Below are 27,215 nucleotides of genomic sequence, written 5' to 3'. Positions count from 1 at the left end.
TGATTTGCTTTCTTTACTGTGGTAGCTTTTTAATTGGGAGTGTCAGGTGGAAATTAAAGGCACCAAGGGAGAGATGACCTAAACTGTTTTTCTCAGATCAGCAATCGTGGTAGGAAGTTAGCCCCTGTAACTTTAGGGTGAAATGTATGTACGTCTTTTACATCTCAATGTTTGGTAGGTATGTGTAGAGGTCTCTCATAATAATGCATTTTTCCGGGTAATACATGCCATTTTGTTTTAATGAACTGCCTTTGCAAGTGTATGACGGCTAGCTTAAGCGTTTCTTGGCTTTTATTAGCACTACCGCTAGCCTGTATCTGCACCACTGGCACAGTGGATAGCTACGTGACAGAGAGGAGAGGAAACCGAATGTTGATGACCTGTCTAAACAAATGGAAATTAGCTTTTCTCAAGTCTGGAAAAAAATGTCACTTTAGCTCAGCAATAAGTTGAATATAATAAATATTGCTATAAGCTTTTGCGTATCCTAAAAGCATAACCTTACTGGTGTGAATGTGTTGCAAAACAAGATGGTTGGGTGGCATGGAAGTGTGTTTGACTTTGGAGTAACATTCCAGCCGCTGGCACTCTGACGTCAAGTAGCATCTCAAATAACCTCATCAGTTAAAGTGCTCTTTATTTTTACAACCCTCCTCTCCGAACCTCCACTCGTCGATTTCCGCTACGACATTGACCCAAATGTGATCCCAGAAGTCCGGATGAGATTAAAATGCTTCTTGTCCTGATGACTCATAATTACAAGCATGGATTTGGGTAATTTTATTTCCTCACTCTTGTGAGCTTAGTCACATTTCAATTCAAAATCGAGCTTTGACCCCCCCCCCCAAAAAAAAATAAATAAATCTTCACTTCTGATAGTCTACCGATATGGCTGCTTCAGAGTGCCTCGTCGTCGACTGTGAGTGCATGCATGTCATGGGGGAAATGGTAAAGAATTTGAATGTTAGCTCTGTGGCGTTCCATAAAATAGAACACAATGGCAGCCCATACAGTAATAACAGCAGAGGCCCCACCATTGAGCCCTGTGGGATGCCGCATGACAGAAGTCATTCCGTGCCTTTTATATGTGTACATAAACCAATAAAAACAATCTAATGGCACTGTTTGCACATGTTATTTTAAAAGCCTGGCTTTGGCATTTAGTGAGGTATCAAATTTAATGCGTTCCACTTGGGGTTGATGTGGATTTACCCGGCTAAACATATGCGTTAGCTCACGCTGTGTGTGTGCGTGTGTGGGTTTTTGTGTAGCTTAAGTTAATTTCTCTGCATAGCGTCTGCTAATAGGCTTTTAGGATGACGTGTGATGTGTGTTAAAGTACGGCTCATTTCCTGACAGTGTGTGTGTGTGTGTGTGTGTGTGTGTGTGTGTGTGTGTGTGTGTGTGTGTGTGTGTGTGTGTGTGTGTCCTGCCTTTTTATGTCGTCATCGCAAATATTCCAACACACGCAGACACAATCGACAGCACTGTTCCAAGCCTGGATACTCTGACCTTCTTTGACAAATGATTAACGGTGTCAATGGCTTCCAACACTCCTCGACACTCTTTGCTGTCTAATAAGCAACAGATTTACAAGTACTCTGCGATCTCTTCGGTCACAACCAGCCGGGATCAAAACACATTTTGTCAGTCAGCACTGACATTTGAGCTCTGAAATTACTGCATATTGATTTGATGTCCCAGTTCCACGGGCCGATTTGAGTCATTTTGTACAAACATGGAAACACAACACGTGAACAATTGTGGTCGTAATGACAATGTCAGGTGTGGTTCCCCCGGGGGGAGGGATCATTTGGGTTCTTGTTATTCGTGTATTCAGGATTTTTATAACCCCGCCTATTGTGCTCATGCTCACCTGTATTGTGTGTGTGCGCGTGTGTGTGCGTGTGTGTGTATGTGCGCACACCTTACTTCCCGTTTGCATGTCGTATCACTAGACATCAGATCAGCCATTGTGAAGGAGAGCCCATTGTGTTAACCAAACATTAACATGTCCTACCTGAGCATTATTTCCTTCATGAGCGCAAATGTTGTGTTGTGATGCATGACCAAAACTTCAACCATGCTGCAACACTGAAATGACACGTTGTGCAAGCGTGACGTCATCTGTACTTGTTTTTGTGGTGAGTAAGATTGTACTACGCACATGTCCTGTTTGGGTGGAGGAGCAGGTTGTTTTAGTTTAGATCAGTTGGGGGTGTAGAACAGATTAAATGCGTCTCCTTTGTTCAAAAAGCGGAAGAGAGGCTGGTTATTCATTTACAAACCAACACGTTGCTGTGTAATGCGCTTTGTCGCACTTTTATTTACACAATTTCCTGTTCCTCTTGGCTAATTGGTGTGGCACTCATATTGGTCGCGCTGGATGGAAGACCAAGAATATATGACGTGAGTGTTGTCTGTCTACACGAACGCTGGCAGAAAAAATATCATGTGACTGTAAAGTGTCCTTGAGAGTTTTGAAAGGCACTTATAAATGAAATGGATTATTATTATTATTATTTGTGTTCCGTCCACTTGTTAAAGGGTTAAAGAACAGTGTTACAGTGCTGGAGAGAACAGTGCTAATTCATGCTACTACAAAGCTAGTGTATTAGGGTCGCTTTCTTAATTTATTTTATTTTGTTTTATTTATTCTGTACTTTTATCTATTTATTTATTGATTTATTTATTTATTTACTTATTTATTTATTTGTCCATTTCGTCTGTGTAAGGTCTCAGTCGTACAGGAGTGGTCCATTGATGAAAATGTTTCTTCAGCCGTCATCTGTACTTCCTTGAAAGTGTCGGACGTTTCGCTCCTCATATGAAATGCTTCGTCAGCGAACTAAAGTTGTGCTGGTAGCTCTGGCCCTATATACATACAGTATGTCCCTACTGTCCAGAGGTGGCGGTGCCATAGCTCTGCTTTGATAGGTCCCTGCTCTAAGGTTGGAGGGGGAGCAGTGGAAACGAGACCAGTCCTTTGCACCTGCGGGATCCAGCGGTGAGTCGGGTCTCGGCCTGACGTGGTCGTTGACATGGCACGTCTCGTCCTGGATGTGAACGTGACTCAGTTCACACAACACACGACGAAGCATGGCTGGACGTGGACGTGCACTACCAGGCACCGAGTGACATCCTGGATAGCCACAAGGAAACAGGTCTCGGTCTGACGTGGACGTTGCATGGCACGTCGCGGATGTGAATGTGACTATTCACACCATCACGCGACGAAGCATGGCTCGACGTGGACGTGGAATCCTTTCCTTCAAGAACAGTCTGCCTCAGGTCGCCATAAATCACACCACCCAAAGTGGTGACGAGCTGTCACGTCTCCTCAGCCCAAGAAAAGATGGAAAGGGAGGCCCTTAAACCCCTCCACACACACACACACACACACACACACACACACACACACACACACACACACACACACACACACACACACACACACACACCGACCCCGCACCACCACCATTTACTTTGAGCAGTTCATGGAGGTTTCAGATATCTCATGGGTGGTGGTTCATCTCAACGATGGGAGCTTATTAGAAGAGAGTGACCACCCCTGCCGGCCATGTTTGCCCCAGCTTGGCCCTGCTTGGCGCTGAAGAGCACGGAGAGAACTGGCCCGATGGGAAAGTCACAACATTGGAAGGTGGTACAAGTCAACCGTCGCGACATATGTATCTCGCGGTTAATATTAGCACCTCTCCATTTGTGAGGGAGAAAGTAAACAGGCGAGCGTGCGGATTATTTGGAGTCTTCCTGCTCGTCGGCTTTCACACATGAGTGACAGATCTGATTACATAATGGAACACGCACTCTTAGGAGGGCGTGTCTCCGCGGGCAAAAACAAAAGCAAAATAAGACTCATCCTTTTACGAATTTATGAAGGCAGTATTTATTCTTCTTTCTGTGTGTTCTTTTGGACGACGGGGCACTTAAAGCACACATGCTGCAGTAGCTCGGAATCCTGTCACAGGAGAGCCCATGCTGATCTTGCTAAAAATATGCTGGAAGAAAAAGTTCTGACGTGCTTTTTTTAATTACAAAAACATCAGTCAACCGGAGTCCTATGTTAGCTGTTCTTCGCAGGGGATAAAGAATATACACATTATATTTGTACATCATTTGCTCGATGGATTACATTCACATGTACACTGTGTACTGAAAATTCACAAAACCGCAACACGGGTGCTATTTTTGTAGCTTGTCAATGGCATGTAGCATTGTGTGTGAGCATTAAGCTAAAAGGACCGATTGAGAGCAAACGTATGTGAAATAAAAAGCCCCACCTCTTAATTTTTTCCTTCTCTCTGTCACGGTTTGCGTGATGGTGATGGCGGGTGCGGATCCCAAAAAGCAGGCAGGAGTGAGCAGGAGGTTGTTTGACAAATTGTATTAAAAATAAAGGTCAGCAGGAACAAAATGTAAAACATCAAAATGATCTGAACTGAACAAGTGTAAAAGTCCGCCAAGGTTAAACAAACACACGCACAGCATACAATGCATGCAATTGCAGACAAAGCATGCAACAAACAATGAACCGACACAGAATGGTCGTGCCGGGAGTCCTTTTCAGTGTCACTGATTAAAACGACCAGCACCTGCGAGGCTGCAGGCAGGGCTGACGTTGCTACCCATTGGTCGCCAATCCGAACGTGGAAGTCCGCCACTGATCGGGACGACCAGCACCTGTGCAGGTGCAGGCGGGGCCGACACCGCCCCCCGTTGGTCGCCAACCAGATCATGACACTCTCATAGAGCGGGATGCCAATGACATCAGAAAAAAAAGCCGAGATGTACGGGGCACCGTGGGAATTGCCGTTTTTACCGCAACACCAAAATACACAGCCGCCGCGTAAAAAGTGTATTTTTACACAAGCATCTGTACTTCTACTTCGGCATCGAACGCAAATATTTTTACCAACCTCTCCTTTCAGCCGAGTCGGTCGGCGTGCGCCTTGCTGCTGCTGAATAAATAAAAAGGACATAATCTCATTTGAGGGTCTGCGCTGATCGATTGTGTGTGACAGATGATCGTGCAGGCACCCAGATCTCTTGCCACATGTTTTATTCATGGTCTAGTGGGGGTCTGCGTGCGCCCGAGTGTCAAAGAAGTACGACGCACTGGGCCTTCGAGTCGATGCAAAGGTGACGCGATGATTCGGGCAGAGGGAGTCGTGACGTAACACGGGCAAGGTCGGAATTGAACCGATGCACAGCGAAGCAAAAACGCTAGCCAATCAACACATTTACAATATACAGTTGACATTTTTTATTTTACTAAGCTTATAATATCTTGTTTTTCTATCCTTTCAACCCCTCACCCCATCCCATTTCAAATTGCTGCTGTAGACTGCAAATTTCCCCATTGTAGGACGAATAAAGGTTTTCTGATTCTGATTCACCCCTCTCTCTCTCTGTCTTTCTCTCTCTCTTTCTCTCTCTGTTTCTCTCTCTGTCTCTCGAGGATATTTAGCATTCTAAATAGTTAGCGCTGTCTCTCTCAAGGATATTTAGCATGCTAACTAGTTATTTCTCTCTTCTCTCTCAAGGATATTTACCATACTAACTTGTGAGTGCTCTCTTCTCTCTCTCACGCTTTTTCTCTCTCACACTTTCTCTCTGTTTCTCGAGGATATTTAGCATGCTAACAAGCTAGCGCTTTCTCTCTCTCGCTTTTTCTTGCTATTTCTCTCTAGGATATTTACCATGCTAACTCGCTAGTGTTCTCTCTCTCTCTCTCTCTCTCTCTCTCCCTCTTGCTATTTCTCTCTCTGTCAAGGATATTTACCATGCTAACTAGCTAGTTCACTCTTCTCTCTCTCTCAAGGATATTTACCATGCTAACTAGCGAGTGTTCGGTTCTCTCTCTCGCGCTATATCTCTCTCTCACTTTCTCTCTGTTTCTCGAGGATATTTAGCATGCTAACCAGCTAGCGCTTTCTCTCTCTCGCTTTTCCTTGCTATTTCTCTCAAGGATATTTACCATGCTAACTAGCTAGTGTTCACCCTCTCTCTCTCTCTCTCTCTGTCCCTTCCCCTCTCTCTCACACCCCTTCCATCTGACCGCATTTAACCAAAGGCACTTAGTTATTTGTTTATGTTCTGACGACCAGCATCCTTTGAAGTGCAGCGCCTACTTTCCAGTTTCGCCTCATCAATCACCCAAACCTCGACGCCGGAAATAACAAGGCCGCTAATACCCCACGACTGCGCTCAAGCGAGACAGATGAACTTCTCCTGGCATCTCTCGTGTCTAAATTGCTGGAGGACATTTAATTAAAACTCACTGTCCGGGGTCAGGTGAAAAGGTCTCGACTTATTCACTCACTTAATAATATTCTTATGTAAGATCTGCATTTGTCTTCTTTAATCTCAACAGATGTCATTATTATGCAACATGGGCGGGGGGGAGTTTGCAGCGCTTAATGTATGAGGTACGAGTCGCAAGAGTCTTATTCACCGATGGACTCGGTCACACTCGGGGAGGGCTGATGAAGACGCACACACACATGCACACACACACACACACACACACACACACACACACACACACACACACACACACACACAACACAAACGCATAAGCAAGCATAATTCTGCCAGGCAAGGGTGAATTTAGGGCAAGCCTGATTAGTAGCGCTACTGCTTATCAGTGCGAGCCACTCGCCTGCTGGCCTCGGAGAAAGTCAGTTACTCGGAGTTATAAGAGGGGGAAGGAAGAATTGGGAGGCGGAAAATGACAGGCGCCGTTGGAAGCTGTGAGAAAAAGAAGAATACCCAACAGATTTAAGTTGCCCGTGGTTGCTCTATAATGTCCTTGTAAATCGGATAAGTGGTCTCTGAAGGTAATGCTGTGTGTCATTTTATGAGGCATATAGCATAAATACACACATGCACACCCACACACACATACACACGTAAAGGCCGACTCCCTCCCCGCTGGCCCATGTCATGTATAATGTAAACTGAATGAATAAAAGATTCATGCCATGGAAGCGCCTGTTTATATTTTAAGACTACTTCATTCATTTATTCACTCAGCAATCGCTTCCATAAAGTCAAGGATGTGATTTTCAAAAATGTCCTTTCATTTTTACATTTAGAAAATGGCGCATTTTGGTGGCATTTTATTTAACCCACCCAAAGGGTGGAGTCTCTGCGGAAGGTCGCGCTGGTTGTGGACCGGCTCCGAAGGACATTCCAGAAGACCTCGCCTTTGGCTTCTGTCACCAGCACTCATGTCACTATTGTGCATGAGTGCGCAGGGACGGAGAGACAAGTCAAGCGCGATATGTAGTTGGTCTTCGCATGCCTTGCGATTGGTTTGCGACTGGTTCAGGGTGTCCCCCGCCTACTGCCCGTGGATGGCTGAGATAGCCGACCGCAACCCTTGTGAGGATAAAGAAGATTGGAAAATGAAGTAATGAATGTTTCATTGTTTTCATTTAGGTTTTGTTCGATTTAGAATGATTTTGAGGTTTTTATAATTCTGTTTTACCAAGTGCAATTTCACAAAATTTTGTTTCATAACGTATAACACACGCCGATTGATCTTTATTCCTCTGTACAGACATACAGTAATACCAACATAAAATATGTTTGAAAATCAACCCTGAATGCTCATGATGACGAAATTAAAACACAGGAGATTGCGATTCACTTTAGTTGATTTCGAATGGCACCAGTGAATTATGGATTGTTTTTGTATTTATTCCATCTCATTCATTAATTTTCTGTCTGTCTGTCTGCCTGCCTGCCTGCCTGCCTGCCTGCCTGTCTGTCTGTCTGTCTGTCTGCCTGCCTGCCTGTCTGTCTGTCTGTCTGTCTGTCTGTCTGTCTGTCTGTCTGTCTGTCTGTCTGTCTGTCTATTTACTTGTTTATTTATTTAGTCTTTTTTAGTCATTCATTTATTTATTTATTCCTTGTTATTTTTTGTATTTATTCATTGTTATTTTATTACTTTTTTATATTTATTTATTCTTTGTTATTTCTTTGTTTTTTTTCCTGTTCGTTTTAGTTTTTATTGTGTGCGTGTGTGCGTGCCTGCACTGGCTGGTTCTAAGGTAAGGATGCGATTCTTCCAGTGGAGTGCTGGTGGCTTTTAAAGTGCCAGGAGGCTTTTAGTGAAACAGATGGCTCCTTGGTGAATGCGAATTGACATTCTTGCCAAATGGAAACAGACACACACTGACTGGGTAGTCTGTGTTTTGTGTGTGTGTGCGTGCGCGGGTGCGCGCGTGTGTGTGTGTGTATGTGCGTGTGTGCGTGTGCGTGTGTGTGTGTGTGTGTGTGTGAGAGAGAGAGAGAATGCATATCTCTCAAATTACTTCCTTTTTTTCTTGGGGGGCGTGGGGGTCGTCCAGCCTTTTCAATCTTGGGGATTTGCTCTCAAAACATTTTTGTTTCTCTTCCTTGGTAAATAATGTGTCAAAATAATGGCCGCCTATCTAGTACTAATTTGTGAAAAAAAAAACAATTGAATTTGTGGAAAAAATGTGTAATTGACTTCAAGACGGCGCCGCAAGAGTGGCTGCCTTTCCAGCAGCTCCTGTGTTTTGCTTTTCTACTTTCATTTCTTTCATAACTTTTCTGCTGTGAAATGTAAATTTCTCCACTGCGAGACTAATAAAGGCAAAACCAATCCAATCCAATCCAATCCAATACAGGATATACAGTATGATGTTATCCGTTTGTTTTGTTTTGATTTTTAATAATACATACAAATAATGGCTGCCTATCTAGTACTGCTTTGTGGGGGGAAAAATAATTTTGTTAATTTGTGACAAATGTATAATTGACTGTATATGGGCATATGCTGATATTTGTCTTTTGCTTTTTTTGGACCCACAGACACTGTTTTAGGTCCGCGGGAGTTTGGGGCTGTGACCAACTTCAGCACGTTCCTGATGGATCCCACGTCAGGCGTCCTCTTCCTGGGCGCTCGGGACGCCGTCGTGGCGGTGGACACCAACAGGCTGAACGACGCTCCGCGCATGGTGAGGGGGCGGGGGGGTTGGGAACCGGGGGGCAATAGCCTCATTCGCAAAGCCCATCACAGCCACGTCAAAGTCATTCCGATTTTGATGCCTTTTCTCCCTTTTAGGTCACTTGGGATGTGCCACAGGAGAGGAGAAATACTTGTATGACGAAAGGAAAGACAGAGGTGAGAGAGAACGGCGGGGTTTTTGTGAGTGTTGTAAAAAGTGAGATGGTTAGAGACGGGGGGAGTGATGCTAAAGAGGAAGTGGCGAGTCATATTCCGTCTTGCTCCAACTTGCACTTCTGCAATCACATTGCGTGTTTCAGTTGTTCAGTTGAAAAAGGGGAAGCTTGATGAAACCTTCTGAAGAAATTGTCCCTCGGTGCAAGTGTAAGTCCGGATCGTTGTTTGTCCTTGTGTGCTTCGCGATTGGCTGGCAACCGGTTCGGGGTGTCCAAACACGGCCGGATTGACCGGCTGTGATAGACCTGCGCTTGTCTGTGACTGTAAGTGTAAGGTGTCCTTGAGAGCTTTGAAAGGCGCTTAAAATACAATGTATTATTATTATTATTATTATTATTATTATTATTATTATTATTATTATTATTATTATTATTATTATTAATAATAATAATAATAATAATACATTTAATTTACAAGCGCCTTTCTGAACACTCAAAGACACTTTACAACAAAGACAACACACAAAACAGTAAAATCATGCATAAAACAATAAATAATAAAACAGCAGACAATTAGACCATGAAAGCAAGTTTAAACAGGTGGGTTTTCAGGTGTGATTTGAAAGTAGGAAGGGAGTCAATGTTGCGGATGTTGGGTGGAAGTGAGTTCCAGAGTTTAGGAGTGGAGCGGCTAAAAGCTCTGCACCCCATCGTTGTGAGACGGGCAGAGGGCATGTAGAGGTGGAGGGAGGAAGAGGATCTGAGGGCAAGAGAAGGAACGGAGATTTGAATTAGGTCAGACAGATAGGGGGGGCAAGGTTATGGATGGCTTTAAATGTAAACAGAAGTATCTTGAATTGAATACGGAGTTTAACAGGGAGCCAGTGGAGCTGCTGGAGGACAGGAGTGATGTGGTGAAAGAAGGGTTTTTTTTGTGATGATCCGGGCTGAGGAATTTTGGACTAGTTGGAGTTTATGGAAACATTTTTGATTGACCCCGAAAAGAAGTGAATTACAGTAATCGATACGGGAGGTTTATTATTAAGGTAATATTATTATTATTATTATTATTGTTGTTGTTGTTGTTGTTATTGTTATTGTTATTATTGTTATTGTTGTTATTATTTTTATTATTATTATTATTATTATTATTAGGATAAAGGGGATCAGAAAATGGATGAATGGATGGACTGACGGATGAGTGGATGGATGTGTATGCATTGGTGGATAGATGGATGGACGGACGGCTGTATTGGTGGATGGATAAATGGATGGACGGACTGACTGATGGACGGATGGATGGACTGGTGGATATGTGGATGCATGGATGCCTCTGACACAGACAAGTTGTGACATGCGATGGATGGATGGATGGATGGATGGGGTGGGTCAGGTGGATGAATTCATGGATGTATAGATGAATGGATGGACTTATAGACGGATGGACAAACAGATGGATGGATGGATGGATGGATGGATGGATGGATGGATGGATGGATGAACAGACTGACTGATGGACTGGTGGATGGGTGGATGCATGTATGCCTCTGACACAGACAAGTTGTGACATATGGGATGGATGGATGGATGGATGGATGGATGGGGTGGGGTGGGTCGGGTGGATGAATTCATGAATGGATAGATGAATGGACAGACTGATAGACTGATGGACGGATGTATACACGGATGGATTGGTGGATGAATGGATGGACGGACAGACAGATGGACTGGTGGATGGATGGATGGATGGATGGATGCATTGGTGCCTCTGACACACACAAGTGGTGACATGGGATGGATGGATGGATGGACGGGTGGATGGACGGACGGACGGACAAAATGATGGATGGACAGATGGATGAATGGATGGATAGCTGGATGGATAGGTGGATGGATGGATGGATGGGTTACTTTCAGGTAGAGTCGATGAGAAGGTTTCTTCAGCCGTCATCTGTACAAAAGTGAAGGTTTCGGACGTTTCGCCTCCTATCCAAGAGGCTTCGTCAGCGAACTAAAGTCTGACTGGTCGTATCGGCCCCATTTATATATCCCTAATGTCCAGACCTGGTGGCGCAGGGGGGGGGGGGGCGCGGGACCCCCCCCTGCGCCCCCCCCCAACCTGAGAGTAGGGACCTATCATAGCTGTGTCCGGCGCCACCAGGTCTGGACATTAGGGATATATAAATGGGGCCGATACGACCAGTCAGACTTTAGTTCGCTGACGAAGCCTCTTGGATAGGAGGCGAAACGTCCGAAACCTTCACTTTTGTACAGATGACGGCTGAAGAAACCTTCTCATCGATGGACCACTCCTGTACGACTGAGAGCTTACACAGATGTTTCAGGTAGAGTGAACGCTGGCGCGAATGGCTGCCGCTGCCCGCACAAAAAAAAAATTGAGTGACTGTAAAATGTCCTTGAGAGTTTTGAAAGGCGCTTGGAAATTAAATGTATTATTCTTCTTATTGTTATTGTGGATGGATGGATGATGGACTCATGAACAAATGTCTTTTTGAAACTACAGTATATGTGTAGTTACTGATGTTTTTGTTGTTTTGTATTTTTGGTTGGGTCTCTGCAGGATGAGTGTCGGAACTACATCCTGCTGTTAGAGTTTCACTCGGATGGACGGCGCATCTACATGTGTGGCACATATGCCTTTGACCCCAAGTGTGCATTTTTGGTGAGTGTATTTTTGTCAAAATGGTCATTTTTTAGTCATTCTACAAAATCTGTCAATGCCGTCTGGCAGAATATATCCTCCCTGAGCCTGCAGAAGGATGCCAACGGTCAGGTGATCACAGAGATGGGGCGCAAGAAGGTCCCCTATGACCCCCGAAAGCGATTCACAGCTGTCATGACGGGTGAGTCGTGTTTCATTTATTTTGAATTATTTTTTCAAACACGGTCTTCATCCTTCTGACATACGCTAAGGCGGCAAGCTGTATGCCGCCACCTCCATCAACTTTCGTGGCACCGAGTTTGATATCACGCAAGCATCGGGGCCAGAACAGCAGCAGGTGCGGATGGATCAGAAAGAGACGTGGCTTAATGGTGAGGTCTTTGTACAACGCGGAGTGTGTTAACGCTGTTGTGAGGTGAGGTTATGTTATTGTTATTCTTATTATGATTCATCGTATTGATTTTTTTGGGCACACAGAACCCGAATTTGTGAGCTCCTCGGTCGTGGAGCTGTCGGCGGACAACAACGCGACGGGAGAGGACGATCGGATCTACTTCTTTTTCAACGAGGCGGCTCTTGAATACAACTTATATTTCAAAGTCCGAGTGCCCAGGGTGGCACGATTGTGTCGGGTGAGGATCCAAATTGGGTTTTGTCAATTCTTCGTGATTATATAGAGACATTGGTTGAGACAAGTTGCATATTGCATTTGTGTGATCATATAAGTGGGTCAGCGTAAGTCTGTGACCTTTTGTCCCAGCGGTGACACATCCGTCGAGTTGCCATGGAGATGACCCTCAGCTAGCAATTCTGTTTGCTGGCCCACAAATGGCGATTGACGATCAGTTTGTTCCTCCAGACGAGCTATCAAACCTCTCCACTCTAAAAATGCCATTTCTCTCCCTTCCAGTCTGACGTGGGAGGTCTCAGGACGCTGCAGCATCATTGGACCACCTTCCTCAAGGCCGAGCTGGTTTGTGAGGACAAATTGCGGAATCAACGCTTCGATACCCTGGTGGACGTTTTCACTTTGCGACATTCGCCCCGAGAAGCCAACAGCGCGCACTTCTATGGACTCTTCACTACGCAGGGGTGAGACGCGGGAGCGCACGCAAGCCCGCCACGTTGTCTTTTAAGTTTCATCGGGATCGTTTTGTCGTCTTCGCCTGCACTCCAGGGAAACCGAGCAGTGGGCAGTGTGTGTTTTCAGCGTGCTGGACACCATGGCGTCAATGAACGGCCCATTTAAGAAGCAAAGCGACAAAACCGACACACCCACGCCGGTGGGCGTGCCGCGGCCAGGCCAGGTACTGACCTCCCAACATCTCTGTCCTCATGATGTTACAAAACAATGTCCAATAACACTGGAGCGAGTTTATTATAGTTCACACACACACACACACACACACACAAAACATTACATGTACACGAATAAATAAACAACCAAAAAATAAATAAGTAATTAATCAATTCATTCATGTATGTAAATACATACATAAATAAATGAATGAATAAACAAGTAGACAAATGGATAAATAAATAATCGAATAAATGATCAAATACATAAATAAACAAACAAATACATACATAAAAATTAAATAAACAAAGGAAAAAAGTGTCCTTGAGAGCTTTGAAAGGCGCTTAAAATGTAATGTATTATTATTATTATTATTATTATTAAAACTATAATAATAAATAACTATAACGAATAATAATAAAATAAATAACTATAATAAACACACAAACATGAATGGACAAAAATAAATAATAAATAAGAAAGTAAATTCCGTAATAATATAAATAGACAAACAAACAAATAAATGAATACATAAAAGTACATAAATAAATAAATACATAAATGAATGAATGAACAAATGGATAAATAAATAAACAAATAATTGATCGAAAAAATGAGCAAATACCCAAAAGAATAGACACATAATCAAACAAACAAATAAATACATAAAGAAAGAAAGAAAAGAAATAAATAAACACACAAACATAAATGGACAAAATAAACAAATACACAAATACATAAAAGTACATAAATAAATAAATAAATAAATACAGAAATGAATGAATGAACAAATAGACAAATTATAAATAGATAAACAAATAATCAAATAAATGAACAAATATCCAAAAGATTAGACAAATAATCAAACAAATAAATAAATACATAAATAAATAAAACAAATAAATAAACACACAAACATGAATGGACAAAATAAATAAATAAGAAAGTAAACAAATATAATATAATATAAATAGACAACCAAATAAACGGACACATAAATAAATAAATAAATAAATACATAAATGAATGAATGAACAAATAGACAAATGATAAATAAATAAACAAATAATCAAATAAATGAACACATATCCAAAAGAGTAGACAAATAATCAAACAAACAAATAAATAAATAAATAAATAAATAAATAAATAAATAAATAAATAAATAAATAAAACAAATAAATAAACACACAAACATAAATGGACAAAATAAATAAATAAGAAAGTAAACAAATAAATAATATAAATAGACAAACAAATAAACGGACACATAAATAAATAAATAAATAAATACATAAATAAATAAGTCCTTACATGAACAAATCGATGAGAAGGTTTCTTCAGCCGTCATCTGTACAAAAGTGACGGCTGAAGAAACCTTCTCATCGATGGACCACTCCTGTACGACTGAGAGCTTACACAGACGTATTACATGAACAAATAAAATATAACTAAACAAACAAATGAACAAATACATAAAAAGTACATCAATAAATACATACATACCTGAATAAATAAACAAATAAATCAATAAATGGAGAAATAAATAAATACATACATGATTAAATAAAATATACATTGACAAATGTATAAATAAATGAATACATGAATAAATAAAATATAAATAGACAAACAAATAAACACATTCATTAAAAAGTACTTAAAATAAATACATTCTAAATAAACAAATAAAAATAGACAAATAGATAAATAAATAATAAATACATAAATAAATGAATGAATAAAATGTCAATTGACAAACAAACAAATACATAAAAAGTACGTAAATAAATAAATACATACATAAATACACGAATAGACAAATAAATCAATAAATAAATAAATACACAAATAGTTTAATACATTAGTGAATACATTCAAATAAATAACTAAATATTTTTAAAGTTACTTAATTTACGGTCGGAGATGTCAGCTGGTGTTTTGTGATCACTCTCACGTTTTTTTTTCCTTCCTCCCCTCAAACACGAAAGTGTCTGAACAAAGATCTGAGGGCGCAAGGCTATGACTCCTCCCTAAAAATGCCCGACAACGTGTTGGTGTACGTGAGGAATCACCCCCTCATGCAGCAGAGTGTCCACGCTGCACCCCTGCTGATCAGAAAAGGAATTGCGTACACCAAAATGGCTGTCACGCTGATCGGCCGCAGAGAAGGCCAAAGGGAAGCGTTGTTGCACCTCGGAACGGGTAAGAATATATTAAGAACTATTTCCGAGGATTACAACCGCAGGGATAAGTGACTATTCTTGTCATCAGACAACGGGGAGCTTCATCAGGTGGCGGTGATCGGCGAGAATGTCACTTTACTCCGCGAGGTTCCCTTATTCGAGACGACGGAGCCGGTCAACAATCTTTTGCTGCACCAGGTAAAGTGGCCCGCGTCTCATCCACGCAACGCATTCATCAGAATCAGAATCAGAATCATCTTTATTGCCAAGTATGTAGAACACACAAGGAATTTGTTTCCGGTAGAACACGCTGCACTAATATCGTCGTCAAAAAAAAACTGCTAAGTGGCACTATACAGTTCCATTTTGGCTACTGTTTGGCTGACCGCTTTCTTGCCGTGTCCTCGTTTGTCAGGGTTGGGCTGTGGTGGGCAGCCCGCGGTCTCTTGCTCGCATCCAGTCCATAGAATGCACGCTCTATTTGAGCTGCCAATTGTGCGCCCGATTCCGAGAACTGGGCTGCCAGTGGGACTCCAGCAAGGAACGCTGCCTTCGTTCCACAGCGGCGTGAGTTTGCACGTTCCAGATCCTACTAATGTGGCTGTCTCACCAATATGCAATGATCAGGATGTGTGTGTGTGTGTGTGTGTGTGTGTGTGTGTGTGTGTGTGTGTGTGTGTGTGTGTGTGTGTGTGTGTGTGTGTGTGTGTGTGTGTGTGTGTGCGTGTGTGTGCGCGCGCGTGTGTGTGTGTGTGTGTGTGTGTGTGTGTGTGTGTGTGTGTGTTTGTGTCCAGGCCTGGAATGGGAGATGTAAGCGAAGAAGCCTTAAGTAAATGTGACACCCAGGAAGGTATATTTATGACACAAACATACACAACACACACACATGATGCTAAATTCAATCCGGCTGGGAAAAACGATACAAGTCCATTTGACGTGTGCCACACCTTTCCGGGTGGCAGAACGCTGTTCTCCGTCCATCAAGGAGCTGCGTGTGTCACTGGGTCTGCAGCTCCTGTTGCCGTGTCCCCAGATGTCTCCCAGGCCCTGCAACTGGGAACACCCTCCTAACAGTCTCACCAAGGAGCAGCACCCTGACCTGGAGGTGACCGTCACGCCAGACGGACTGGGGACTTACATCTGTGCATGCCAGGTATACGGATACAAAATGGAGACTAGCATTTGAGTGCATTGTGATATGGTGTGTGTGTCTGGGGGGGGGGGGGGGGGGGGGGTGTTTGTGTGTGTGAGTGCGTGTGTGTTATTGTGTGGGTGTGTTGTGGGTTTGTGTATGTGTGGGGGTGTTTGTGTGTGTGTATATCTGTGTGTGTGTGTGTAGTGTATGCGTGTGGGGGGGTTGCGTGTGCATGGGTGAATGTAGGTTTAAGTGCGCGTGCGCGTGGGCTTGTGTTGTGGGTTGTGTTGTGTGTGTTTGTGTGTACGCGTGTGCATGTGTATAGTGAATGTGTGTGGGGGGTTCTGTGTGCATGGGTCAATGTTGGTTTGTGGAAGTGGAGGGGGGTGTTTGTCTGTGTGTGTGTGTGTGTGTGTGTGTGTGTGTGTGTGTGTATATATATATATATATATATATATATATATATATATATATATATATATATATATATATATATATATATATATATATATATATATATATATATATATATATATATATATATATATATATATATATATATATAAATACAGTAAAGTCTCGTTATATCGATATCGGTTATATCGATAGTACTGCTTATTACGATACTATTTCTATGAACGCAAGGAGAAAATTTACATGCCGCATGTGTGTGTATTAGGGGTTATGTGTGCATGCGTGCATGCAGCATATAAGTATGTGTGTTTTTGTGCGCGCGCATGTGTGTGTGTGTTTGTATATGTGTGGGGGGTGTTGGTGTGCATTTGGGTGTTTGTGTGTGGGGACACATATACACACACACATATACACCCATTTATCAAGTTTATTGATGGTCCTCATCTACCATTCCCATTACAATGGAGCCAATAAATGAAAACCCCCTCCATCCCCCCCGATACAGGAAGGACAAATCCATGAGCCCACCCTTTGCCGTCGGGCGGCCTACCAGCTAACTCTGGAGGACCCCAGCGCTACGGGGTCCGTGGCGGGATGCACTCGTCACATCGTGGCCTTTTATGTCCTCTTCTTCCTGGGGGGGACGCTGTTAGGAGCCACGGTGATCCACTTGGTCAAACGCCAGCAGTCCGGTGGTCTACAGCAAGTATGGAAGGTGGAGCAGGACTCGCCGTACTCTTCCGTCACCGCCCCGGAAAAATGCAACAACATCACCCCCGGCAACGTCGAAGAGGGAAACGGCAATCACCACGGCAACGGTGGGAGCGTCACAACAGCCAGAAACGGAGGGACAAACACTTTGTACGCCAGGTACAACATTTTGTCAGTGGACGTTGTGAACGGACGGACTGCCGTTGAGCAGAGAGGGAGTTCCGAGGCAAAGGAGAAGGAACCCTTGGAGGGGGAGGACCTGGATGACACCCTGGGGGAAGGGATCACGGGACTTGAGGAAGAGTTGGCCAAGTTTCCCATGTTTAAATCAGTGGCGCCGCTCGCGCCGTTTGAAGAAAGCTCCATTTGAGAGCCCACTTCTTCATCCGAAAGCCACTGGGGGCTTTTGCACCCCCACAAAAATCGGTACAGCCTTTGGATGTGTCATGTCAGACGTTTTCTGGAGCAAGACCATGTTGGTCGTGTGCAATCGGGAGAGGAAATGAAGGACTCTTTCATCCAAAGAGCACACCGCACTCCAAAAACAATTTCTCTCAATGCGGGACCCTCGCCGGTATCAAAAAGCAAACATGTCAGGGTCTGGTGATCTTGACGGGTCCTTCCTTGGATGAGTGGGTTTGCACTGGCTTTTTCTCTTCATGTGGGTTTGTCGTGTATTGTTTTGTTGTGTTTTTGTAATAAATCGTATTTAAAACATTGAAGATGAATCAGGCAAACAGGGGATGGATTAACTTTCATTTAGCCAAGGCGCATATTTTACATTAGAAAAACCTCAAGGCAATACCACCTCCCACCCCAAAAAAAGCAAAAGTGGAAGCACAGGTCATCTCATGAAAAACATGAACTCATTCACTATCATCGCCAAATTTGTTCAGGAATTGAAAAGCATGACCTGGAGCGCCATTCCCAAATTTGTTCGGGTTTTGTTGTTGTTGTTTTTTTGTTTCCCTCGCACGAGGGGGCGGCATTTTGCTTTTGTGCAGCCGCCACCACTTGCACTTCATATTACTCCAGACCAATATGATTTAGGAATTAACTCTTTTTTCTGATGAAAGAAGAGAGTCCAAGGTTTCTAACGTTGCATTGAATGTTGATGTAGTCCTAAAACTCAATATTCTGTGGGTCCTGCAATTTGAATGAAAATGACAAAAACCCTGGCACTGAAGTGGACACTTTTTTGCAGATTGTTTGGCAGTGAATGAGTTAATTTACTCATCCTGTCAACCTACATCACTGGCAAATATATTACATGAATAACAAATAGAGCCCCTTCGCTACTTTGCCGTTCGCTTATCGCTATTTCAGTGCATCGCGTAATTTTTTTCGGGGGAAAAAACGTTCAGGAGAAAAAATGCAGAATGACTCAGAGGTTTTGTACATGGCTGTAGCTTGATTGGTTCCCAGCCCTGATTTCACCCAATGACAGCACGATATCTCATGTTTTACAGACATGTGGATTGGCTGTGCATCTTCTCAGGCCTATATATATTTGGTAGTAAATTAGCAATTATATTATATTATATTATATTATATTATATTATATTATATTATATTATATTGTATTATATTATATTATATTATATTATATTATATTATATTATATTATATTATATTATATTATATTATACAGTGAGACCTCAACTTACAAACACCTTATCTTGCAAACTTTTTGTCTTAAGAACGTCAAATTTATGAAAATTAAACCTTATAATAAGCACTATTTTCATAATACATACCCATCACGGCTGGCGGAGTGATCTTCGGCGGAAGCACACGACCGAACAGCGCTCCAGCCGGCGCTAATTTCCACACCCCCTCTCATTGAATGCACAAGTCGATCGCCTACTTGGAGCTTTTTGCTGATAATTTTACTATGATGGGACCGAAAAAAAAAAAAAAACACCACAGGCTCGTGTTCAGCCCAAGAAGACACAAAATAAAATCACTGTCGCTGAGAAGAAGTAGATAATTGAAAAACACGAACGAGGTGTGCGTTTGTGTGATTTAGTGACCGAGCACGGCTATGCAAATTCAAACATTGCTCCCATTCTCCGGAACAGAGAAGCCATCAAAGGTGCGTCCGTTGCAAATGGTGTTTCCGTGCTCTCAAAGTGACGGTCTCGAGCAATTGAAGAAGTTGAAAAACTTATGTTAATTTGGATTCACGAAAAGCAGCTGTCCGGCGACAGCGTGAGTAAACCTATTTAATGCGAGAAAGCACGGCTAATTCACGCCAATATCGCCATGCGCCAACCTGGAAGTTTGGTGCTTATTGAGGATTTTAAAGCCAGTAACGGATGGTTCGAGAACATCTGAGGGCGAGGAGAAGGCAATGTTGGCAAAGTGGAATGATGTGCAGGCTTTTACCGAACAGTTCCATCCAGAAAAGACTGGCTATGACAATCATCAACATGATGAACGATAATGTGATGCCTCAGCTTCGTAAGACCTTACAAGTCCGACAGCAACAGGTGTCAATTAAGATGTTTTTAATCAGCAAAAATGACGAGGAGTCTCCAAAGAAAAAAGAAGAGAAGCAACACCAGAGGTTAAGTTAGCAACAGTCCTTATGAAAGGTGACTGTCCTTCCATAAGCCATCAACGACCATCAAAAAGGTAAATAAAACTTTATTTTACAGCACAGTTTATTTCTTTAATTACAGTCCTCATGTAATGTGCCTCTCTTGTGACTTTATGATACAATGCAGTGTATTTCTTTCATTACAATACAATATCACATTTATTATACATAGAATAAGGTGTGTTGTGTGTAGTTTAAAGGCTTATTTAGTTAACTATATTTTATGGAAACCCGGGAACGGATTATTCCCATTTTAATGGTTTCCTATGGGAAAGTTTTTTTGTGAGATACACACTTTTCGCCTTACACACTCTGTCTGGGAACCATTATATTATATTATATTATATTATATTATATTATATTATATTATATTATATTATATTATATTATATTATATTATATTATATTATTATAGTTATTTGATACCATATAAATGTATTCGTTTTTATCCCCACAGACCGTGAAAGGACAACAAATGGAGGGACGACTTTGCGAACCAAAATAAAACTAAACAACCCAGTGACGTGTTATTTGGATTTTTCCATAAAATGGCTGAAATACATTCTCCTCAATGACGAGCAGATGGCAGCAAAGACAAACTAATCAAACAGTCAATTTCCACTTCCTTCTTTGAGCCCAACCTGTTATTGGAAGGACCATAGTTTATATTCGCGGATTAATGCTGCCATCTAGCGGGGGTAAACGTTTTGATTTGCTTTGATATGTCATTGGTATCGGTAGGTCGATGGACAAAGCTGCCCTTGTTTTGGAGTCACGAAATAATTCCCGAGCCAAAACAATGACCAAACCAATGCTCGGCAGCTAACGTCACCAGTGCGTCAGCAAGCCCACGAGCTCCTGACGATGGAGGAAGGGGGGTGCCAATGACGACAAAAAGGAAGGGGTGCGGGTGGGCTGTGGGACACGCACGCGCACATTCCGAGGACGGCGGCAGAACAAGCGGGGAACGAGCAAACAACAACCTTCATCCTGCTTCCAGTTATTGACTTCCATCTTCATTATTTAGTGGAATCCAACCCCCGCCCTCGCCTGCTTCCAAGGGGAAGGAAAAAAAAGAAGGAAAACAAAGAATTCCAGCACCTCGGAGAGCGACCATGGCACCAATGACGCTGGAGGACTCAGCCCAGCCTGGTGAGTCCGTTTCCTTTTTGGATCGTTTTGCCACACCCAATCCGACAAAGCAAAGCAGACGAAGCAGCTGGCGTGCTGAAACATCTCAATCCTCTGGCCAATCTCTCTTTGTTTACCTTTAATTGTGCTTTCTATGCATCAGGGCGGGGCAGTGATTCAACAAGCATTCAAAGCAGTCCAGTCTCCAAATATAGGAAAGTCATCTGGAAATTGCCCTGATGTACATCTTCGCATTCGATGGTCAATTCTATTTGGCCGCTTAGTTTTTTTTTCCCTTAGCCGATTGGCAAAAGATAAATGCGCCCCCTAAAAAAAAAAAATCAAGATCGGGAGGGCCTCGCCATCCTTCTGTTGAGTCACGCCAGCGGAGAAGAAGCTCTTCAGTCGAAAAAAAAAAAATATTCAACCTGAAAAATGATGGCTGAAGAGAAACTAGAAATAATGGACTGATCCTTAACTGGAAATAATTCCACTCGTAAATTCCCATTTTGTGTTACATAATAAAGCTGTAATAAAGAACCCCCCGCCCCACCCTTTTCGTGGCAAATCGCTGTTGCCTTGCCCATCTGTCCAGTTGAAAGCCCGATGCCAACCGGTCTTTGTTTTGAAATTTCACAGTGAGGGTTTTTTTTAACATGAGACTTGGGTTTCCTCTAAAATGGACGCTTCAAACAAAAATGGACGACTTCCTGATGAATCAGGTTGATGTTTTTGGTGGAATGGATAAGAACGTTTAACATAGTGGACCATTTCAACTGGGGATGAGTAGATGAAATAGTCCACGAGAAGCGAGAGGTCAGCAGCATTATTTTTTCCCAGATATAAATATGTATGGTCTCGTAAATATGAAAATATCAATAATATTGATTTTTTGGGTTGGGTTTCTGTGAGTGAGTCGCTGGGTCAGATTCCTGTATCAAGTATTGTAACTCACTTCTTGTCAGTGTCAATCAAAAATGTCTCCATAAGCTCCAACTAGTCCAAAATTCTTCAGCCCGGATCATCACTAGAACCCCCTCCTTTCACCACATCACCCCTGTCCTCCAACAGCTCCATTGGCTCCCTGTTAAACTTTGTATTGAATTCAAAATACTTCTGTTTACATTCAACCCCCACCCCCATCTGTCTGACCTGCTTCAATTTTCCGTTCCCTCTCAGTCCCTCAGATCCTCATCCTCCCTTCACCTCTATGTGCCTCCTGCCCGTCTCATCATAATGGGGTGCAGAGCTTTCAGCCACTCTGCTCCCAAACTCTGGAACTCACCTCCACCCAACATCCGTCATATTGACTCCCTTCCTACTTTCAAATCCCACTTCAAAACCCATCTGTTTAAAATTGCATTCATGGAAATTAAATGTATTATTATTATTATTATTATTATTATTATTATTTGCATTCAGTGACTATTTGTTTGGTTTAACTGGATGCCATTTTTCATGTTTTCTATCCTTTCCCTTGTATGGCTTTCCAGTGGCGGTCCCTGCAAGCGTCGCAGTCGTGAGCGTCTTTGGCCTGATCTTCACCGCGTCGGCCTTTGCGTGGATCTGCTGTCAGCGCAAAAACACCAAAGGCCCGAAGACGCCCCCGTACAAGTTTGTCCACATGCTCAAAGGCGTGGACATCTACCCGGAGAGCTTGAGCGGCAAGAAAAATTTTGCCTCCACTCCTGGTGTGACGACGAATGAGGTCAGTAAAACGGACGTGAACGGCAACTGCCACAACGCCATGACGCCCATGTCCAGTCCCAAGCTGGCGTTGAGCCCCATGGGATCCAGATCGACGTTGCATCTGGACCTGGAGCAACGAGACCTTAATGGCAACTTCCCTAGCAAACCTTTCCACCACCACAAAGTACGCAGCTCGCCCGACTTGGAGCTACCCTCGCCACACGCCGGCTTCACCCAGCCCGGCGTGATTGAGCGGCGGGAACCACCCTCACCTTCGAGCGCCATCTCAAGCCAGGCCCCGACCCCGGCATTGGACGAGAGACAGGGGAGGTTGGGAACCCTCCACTTTGCTCTGGAGTACCAACCAGAGAAGAATACCTTCATTGTCCATATTCAGGTGAGCCAAATCAGCTGATCGGGTTTTTGTGGACGGGGTGACTGTGGCACTTTCCATCCCGAAACTTCAGAATAACCTCCTGGTTCACATCTGACAACTCAATGTGCATTTCTAAACCCCATTTTTAGTCGTTGGTGTTCCACAAAGCACAAGTCTCGATCCCTTGTTTTTTTTCCCTTGTGTTCGACATACTTGGCGAGTAAAGATGATTCTGATTCTGATTCAAACCTTCGACTCACCATTTGACTCCACCATTTGACTCCAGGAAGCCCATGGCCTGAGCCCAACCGATGAGCAGTCGATGACCTCAGACCCCTACATCAAGCTTACCCTCTTACCGGAGAAGAAGCACAGAGTGAAGACCAGAGTGCTGAGGAAGACCCTGGACCCGACTTTTGACGAAACCTTCAGCTTTTATGGGATCCCGCTGCCCAAAGTGTCAGAATTGGCTCTCCAGTTCATGGTCCTCAGCTTTGACCGATTCTCCCGTGATGAGATCATTGGGGAGACCCTCGTGCCTCTGTCAGGCATCGACCTATCCGAGGGCCGCATGCTGATGAGCAGGGAGATCATAAAGAGGAACGTCAAGGTGAGGAGTGGATCATAAAAAAGGGATCTTTCCCGAAGTGATCTTACCTTATGTTTGTGTCATCATAGAAGTCGTCGGGCCGAGGCGAGCTGCTGCTGTCCTTGTGTTACCAGTCCACTACCAACACGCTGACCGTGGTGGTCCTCAAGGCCCGTCACCTGCCCAAGAATGACAACAATGGACTCTCGGGTACTGTAGATGCCATTTGATCCCATTGACGCATGTCAATGTGCTTGGTGGCACTTTTTGCTGCGTCATGTTCTACGTTTGAGTGCTTTTCTCTCGCTACTTCCGCAGATCCCTACGTCAAAGTTAACCTCTACCACGGCAAGAAGCGGGTGTGCAAGAAAAAGACCCACGTGAAGAAGTGCGCTCCCAACCCCGTCTTCAACGAGCTCTTCACCTTCGATCTGCCCTCCGACGAAGGCTTGAAAGACACCAGCGTGGAGCTGCTGCTGATGGACTCGGACACGGGCAGTTTCCGCTGTCCCAAAGCGGTCCTCGGACGCCTGATGATGGGCATGACATCGGCGGGCACGGCCGGCGAGCACTGGCGGGAGATCCGTGAGCACCCGCGGCGGCAAATTGCTAAGTGGCACGCCATGTCTGAGGATTAAAATGGGAGGTTTCATCTGGTTCAACCGATAGAGCGACTGAATGATGAAAGCTAGCCTCCCGCTAGTGATTTGGACGGTTGGGGGTGGGGCGGCATGATGTCATCAGTCAAACAATCATTTCATCATTCGGCCATCCTGGAAGTTACGTTGGGAACTTGACTTGCGAGTACCCGAACGTTAAGTAGTTTTTCACCACTTTATCGATTTCGTTTTTTTGCAGTCTGTTGTTAGCCAAAACCAGAACTATAGATATACTGTACTGCCAAAAATGTCTGCCTTGAGTCGCATATTGTTGCTGTCTGGCGGAATCCTCATCTCTCTGAAATCCCTACTTTTTAGGAAATGTCTCAAATAATAGTAATTATAATAGTAATTGTGGTTCATCAGCTTCCTAAACTCTTTTAAATGTCTTAAAGCTTTGAATGATGCCGTAAATAAAGTTGACCAAGTAGTTTATTAGGTCTATATGAATCTGGACATTTCTTCCTACCTTTGTGATTGACTTTTGAACAGAGAGTATTTCATCTGTACTTTTTTTCTTAACAAAACAGACTTCTTCAAATGTATCCGACCAAGCTATTTTCACTAGTTACTGGCTCAAGCCAGGATATATATTTAAAAAAATATATCCTGACTTTCAATCTTGAGGTGACATAACAAGGCTTAGAGAGTTTTTACAACACTTCATAAATTGCTTTGTAATTCATTTGGTTAATAATGGAGACAGACCAATTGTATGGATTTGTGGCGGAAAAAAATGGACGTTGACCATATTTGGACAGAATAAAAAATAAAATAATCATTAAAATAATAAGTCTTGTATGAGTATAATAATAATAATAATAATAATAATAATAATAATAATAATAATAATAATAATAATAATAATAATAATAATAATAATATAAATAAACATTACTATTATTGTTGTTGTTATTTATTAATTAATAATACATTTATTGCTAATACTACTACTACTACCACTATTAATACAAATAATAATAATACAAATACAATACCAATAATAATAATAATTATAATAATAATAATAATAATAATAATAATCATCATCATAAGCATAAGCATAATAATAAATTATTATTATTATTATTATTATTATTATTATTATTATTATTATTATTATTATTATTATTATTATTATTATTATTATTATACTCATAAAAACTCATATATTAGTGTATTGGCTTTGGCCTGGCTTTGGCCTAATTTAACAATCCACTTATGTAACATCACTTGGTTGTCATAATTCTAACTTTCAAAATTGAGCTTTGCCTTTTGACGAAAATCGAGATGTCGAATGAACAAATGTGTCGATGTGGTTCATCTTTTTTTTAACCGGTGGAACATGTTTTGAAAATGCTATTTCACATGAAACCTATAAATTGGGTCGTGTAAGTTTGTACATGATCCACCACGACGGTGAGAATGTTTTTATGGACATGCGCAACGGCGTGTGTGGCTGCCTACGTGTGTGTGTGTGTGTGTGTAGCAAGCATCATCATCACCTATGATGCACAGCTAGTAGCTAGTAGTGTGTGTGTGTGTGTGTGTGTGTGTGTGTGTGTGTGTGTGTGTGTGTGTGTGTGTGTGTGTGTGTGTGTGTGTGTGTGTTTGCGTGTTTGTGTGTGTGTGCGCGCGCGTACGTGAATATTGCGACGTTTATAATTTGTTTTGTCCCCCTTTACTGTGAGCACAAAGACAGCTGAAATGAAATGTAAAATATAAGTACCCTCAAAATAAATATCATAATGTCAAAGTCAATCAAGCTTTTATCTTTATTCATCTGCTCTGCTGCACTCGTTGGAGGCATACGAACCATCCACAGGTGTTGTTTGAGAGACAAGTTGTCATTAGACAGCCGTGTTCTCATCTCAAATCATTTTCCTGCCTAGAAATACCTGGCCGGCGTCGGGGGAACCGAGCGCCGACGCCCACCCGCCTCGGCGTCAGTGGACGCTCCGCCCCGCCGGTGCCATCACAAAATTGTCGTATGCGTTTGTGAAGAAACTTATTTTGTATCTACATTTTGTGCAATGCTGTAACATTCTCTGTTAAGATAAATGAGGCATGCTGAATGTTGAGCGGATCTGGCAACGCAGCCACAACGTTACATATTGTCCTTTGACACAGATAAAAAAAAAGTTCTTATACAATGCTGAGAGAAGCAGTGGCTCTCTGTGCTCCGGCAAATAAACATCATACTTGTTCAATCTAAACAAGAAGGACCATTTCGAGTATTTATTCTACCAAATGCATCACAAACACGCTGCACACTAGTTATAAGACATGTTATGCTCGTCCAATTTGTCTTCCTCGTCCAACCAATCAGAGAGTGGGAAAATGCCGTCATCCGAACCTCACGACCCGATTGGTTGAAGAAACAGTCTCATTGTTTTGGGAGGTTTTAGTACAATGGACAGTGTGAAAGGTTCTGAAGCTTTGGGCGGATAAAATTTACCCGGCTACCCATCAAGGCTGACATGTGATTGGACGAAAAATCCAATCCCACACTGACATCCTGGAAGCAGTGCAGAGAAGATAAACTGTATTACAGTTCTTCCACTGT

General features: G+C 42.7%; 2 protein-coding genes across 3 annotated transcripts in view; both read left to right on the top strand.

Annotated features, from left to right (window-relative positions):
* Positions 1-18,784, top strand: part of sema4f (sema domain, immunoglobulin domain (Ig), transmembrane domain (TM) and short cytoplasmic domain, (semaphorin) 4F) — a 29,885-nt gene extending 11,101 nt beyond the window's left edge. Inside the window, exons 1-15 of one of the 2 annotated variants that reach the window (XM_088990622.1) lie at positions 2,247-2,409; positions 8,866-9,011; positions 9,119-9,178; positions 11,759-11,860; positions 11,930-12,041; positions 12,112-12,231; positions 12,338-12,492; positions 12,771-12,952; positions 13,038-13,167; positions 15,149-15,362; positions 15,432-15,541; positions 15,759-15,910; positions 16,138-16,193; positions 16,306-16,496; positions 17,398-18,784. In XM_088990622.1, coding sequence (XP_088846748.1) covers positions 8,922-9,011; positions 9,119-9,178; positions 11,759-11,860; positions 11,930-12,041; positions 12,112-12,231; positions 12,338-12,492; positions 12,771-12,952; positions 13,038-13,167; positions 15,149-15,362; positions 15,432-15,541; positions 15,759-15,910; positions 16,138-16,193; positions 16,306-16,496; positions 17,398-17,973 — 2,250 coding nt within the window. In that variant the 5' untranslated portion in view covers positions 2,247-2,409; positions 8,866-8,921 and the 3' untranslated portion in view covers positions 17,974-18,784. Of the gene's footprint in view, positions 1-2,246; positions 2,410-8,865; positions 9,012-9,118; positions 9,179-11,758; positions 11,861-11,929; positions 12,042-12,111; positions 12,232-12,337; positions 12,493-12,770; positions 12,953-13,037; positions 13,168-15,148; positions 15,363-15,431; positions 15,542-15,758; positions 15,911-16,137; positions 16,194-16,305; positions 16,497-17,397 lie in introns of those variants that run through there. The other variant, XM_088990621.1, reaches the window with a different exon arrangement.
* A 1,880-nt stretch (positions 18,785-20,664) lies between these two features.
* syt4 (synaptotagmin IV) lies at positions 20,665-25,105 on the top strand. Its single transcript, XM_088990620.1, has 5 exons — positions 20,665-21,357; positions 22,830-23,422; positions 23,688-24,011; positions 24,080-24,200; positions 24,309-25,105. The coding sequence occupies exons 1-5, from the start codon at positions 21,321-21,323 to the stop codon at positions 24,626-24,628; spliced, it is 1,395 nt and encodes a 464-aa protein (XP_088846746.1). The 5' UTR covers positions 20,665-21,320; the 3' UTR covers positions 24,629-25,105.
* The last annotated feature ends 2,110 nt before the right edge of the window (positions 25,106-27,215 follow it).

Source organism: Hippocampus bargibanti, linkage group LG02, assembly GCF_051943395.1.
Source record: "Hippocampus bargibanti isolate YZ-2025 linkage group LG02, ASM5194339v1, whole genome shotgun sequence".
Lineage (NCBI taxonomy): Eukaryota > Metazoa > Chordata > Actinopteri > Syngnathiformes > Syngnathidae > Hippocampus > Hippocampus bargibanti.
The sequence above is the reverse complement of the archived record's forward strand: the minus strand, read 5'-3'. Positions and strand labels throughout refer to the sequence as shown.